The following is a 2,323-nucleotide window of genomic DNA, read 5'->3' on the forward strand; positions in this document are numbered from 1 at the left end:
TTTTAAATCTTTAGTTTTTAAATAATTTCGTAATAATTGTTTTGTAATAAAATCACACGAATTACAAAATAGAACCTAAAAAAAGTTTGTTGGCTGATCCAAAAATATTCTTTTAAAGTTATTTTCAAAATTAATTATTACATTAGTATCTCAGATTTTATAAAATTATCTTCTTGATTTGGAAACATTTTTAAATCGTTAGTTTTTAAATAATTTCGTAATAATTGTTTTGTAATAAAATCACACGAATTACAAAGTAGAATTCAACAAAAGTTTGTTGGCTGATCCAAAAATACTTTTTTAAAGTTATTTTTAAAATTAATTATTATATTTGTAGATTATAAAATTATTTAGTTGAATTGGAAACTTTTTTTAAATCTTTAGTTTCTAAATAATTTCGTAATAATTGTTTTGTAATAAAATCACACGAATTACAAAGTAGAACCCAAAAAAAAGTTTGTTGGCTGATCCAAAGATACTCTTTTAAAGTTATTTTCAAAATTAATTATTACATTAGTATCTCAGATTATATAAAATTATCTTCTTGAATTGGAAACATTTTTCAATCGCTAGTTTATTTAATTAAATTCTAAATAGAAATAAGTAATAATTGTTTTGTTAAAAAACAATCATCGAAATATACTTTTTTTTTTTTCTGTGCACCGATTATGCGATTTTTCGTAGAGAACATTTTTTTTTGTTTCTTTTTGTATTTAAAAAATCAAATTATAAATAACCACGCACGAGATATTTATTCACACGAATATAATACTGTCTTTCTGTTAGATTACTTTCCACGATTATAGCGCGCGTGCTTCTTCTTCTTTTTCTTTTTCTTCTTCTTCCCACGTATCGTGGCTCGGGTTCTTTAAATATAGCAGTCGTGTCATAATTTCACCTTAAAAAAAAAAAAAAGAAGAAAAAAATAAGCTCGTCAGCTACTACGATACTACTCTTTTACGTTATACGTAATTTTCTTGATATTTGTGTACGTGTATGTATGTGTATTACTATTAATAGTATTATTAAATATTAAACGTCATTTTCAATGTAAATATACAAATAAAATAAATGAATTAATAATTATAAAATATTAAAAAACAAAGAAATTAAATTGTAAATGTGCGGTTGTTTTAAAATATAATATACACGGTGTCCTTAATAATTCGTATTGCGGGATATTTAAAGGGTGTTACATTAGCTTTACTTTAGAAACACGAACAATAATTTCGAGTTGACTGAACGACAGAACGATAAAGTTAATCTTGAAGTGTAAAAAAGGTCAAACGTAGCGGAACGTTATGCATTTTAACCTTTTAAATCAATTGGTGCATCAACCAAAATTTTTCCAAACGTGTTTTGCTTATTCCTCCTATACAAGATGACATCAAAATTCGTAAATAATATTTCACAATATTTCACAAACAATTATCCGTAACGTTTTTTAAATTCGTTTCAATTTTATAATAGTAAAACCAAAAAATAAATGATACACGTAGTCTCGAAATAAAATGATTAATTTGACTAAAAATCAATTAGAAACTTTCATCTCGTATACATTTTAATATACACGAGTATAATTTATCGTCAATTTCAAGTTTTAAAATAAGAAAATTTAGGAGATCGAAGATAACACGTTGTCGAGGTCAACGACACCATAGGAACCATCCAAAAGTGACCTTCGCAAGTTATTACGAAATTTCGCAAATATTTTTCATTCATTCTTATTATTTTCTTTATTATTTTCGTACTTTCAATACCTAAAAGGTTAAAAATAATTTTTTGATAAATGTAATGTAATAAAGAAAGGAAAGAAAAAAAGAAAAACAGAAGTCAAGTATTTGAAAAACGCAAAGAAATGAAATTGAAATTAAACGTGAAAATGTAAAGTTTGTAACTCGTATGTAAAATAATAATTATTGGATAATAATAATAATTGTTGGATGGGTTTACAGGTATGCGAGGAGCAAAAGTGCCAAGAGGAGGTATTCCCCCTATCGATGAACTACGTCGACAGGTTCCTTTCGGTCTGCCCGATCAGGAAGTCACAGCTGCAGCTGTTAGGAACTGCCTGCTTACTCCTTGCCTCCAAGTTGCGAGAATCATCGCCGTTAAAAGCCGACCTTCTCGTTTTCTACACGGACAACTCCATCACTCTTGATGACCTTTGGGTAAATTATTTATTTTTTTTTATTTATAATATTATTTATGTTATCAAAATAATTTTTATATTTTATATATATATATATATATTTGGGGGTAAATTAGATTTTTTTTTTTTATTTATAATATTATATAATATCATAATTGATAAAATTGATGC

At 25.9% G+C, this 2,323-nt stretch overlaps 1 protein-coding gene across 1 annotated transcript in view; it reads left to right on the forward strand.

Annotated features, from left to right (window-relative positions):
- Positions 1 to 2,323, forward strand: part of LOC106790317 (G1/S-specific cyclin-D2) — a 54,329-nt gene that overhangs the window by 9,410 nt on the left and 42,596 nt on the right. Inside the window, exon 2 of the mRNA XM_014755116.1 lies at positions 1,956 to 2,171. Coding sequence (XP_014610602.1) covers positions 1,956 to 2,171 — 216 coding nt within the window. The remainder of the gene's footprint in view (positions 1 to 1,955; positions 2,172 to 2,323) is intronic.

The sequence above is a fragment of the Polistes canadensis genome, unplaced genomic scaffold (genome assembly GCF_001313835.1).
Source record: "Polistes canadensis isolate GaletaPanama2010 unplaced genomic scaffold, ASM131383v1 scaffold_229, whole genome shotgun sequence".
Taxonomy (NCBI): domain Eukaryota; kingdom Metazoa; phylum Arthropoda; class Insecta; order Hymenoptera; family Vespidae; genus Polistes; species Polistes canadensis.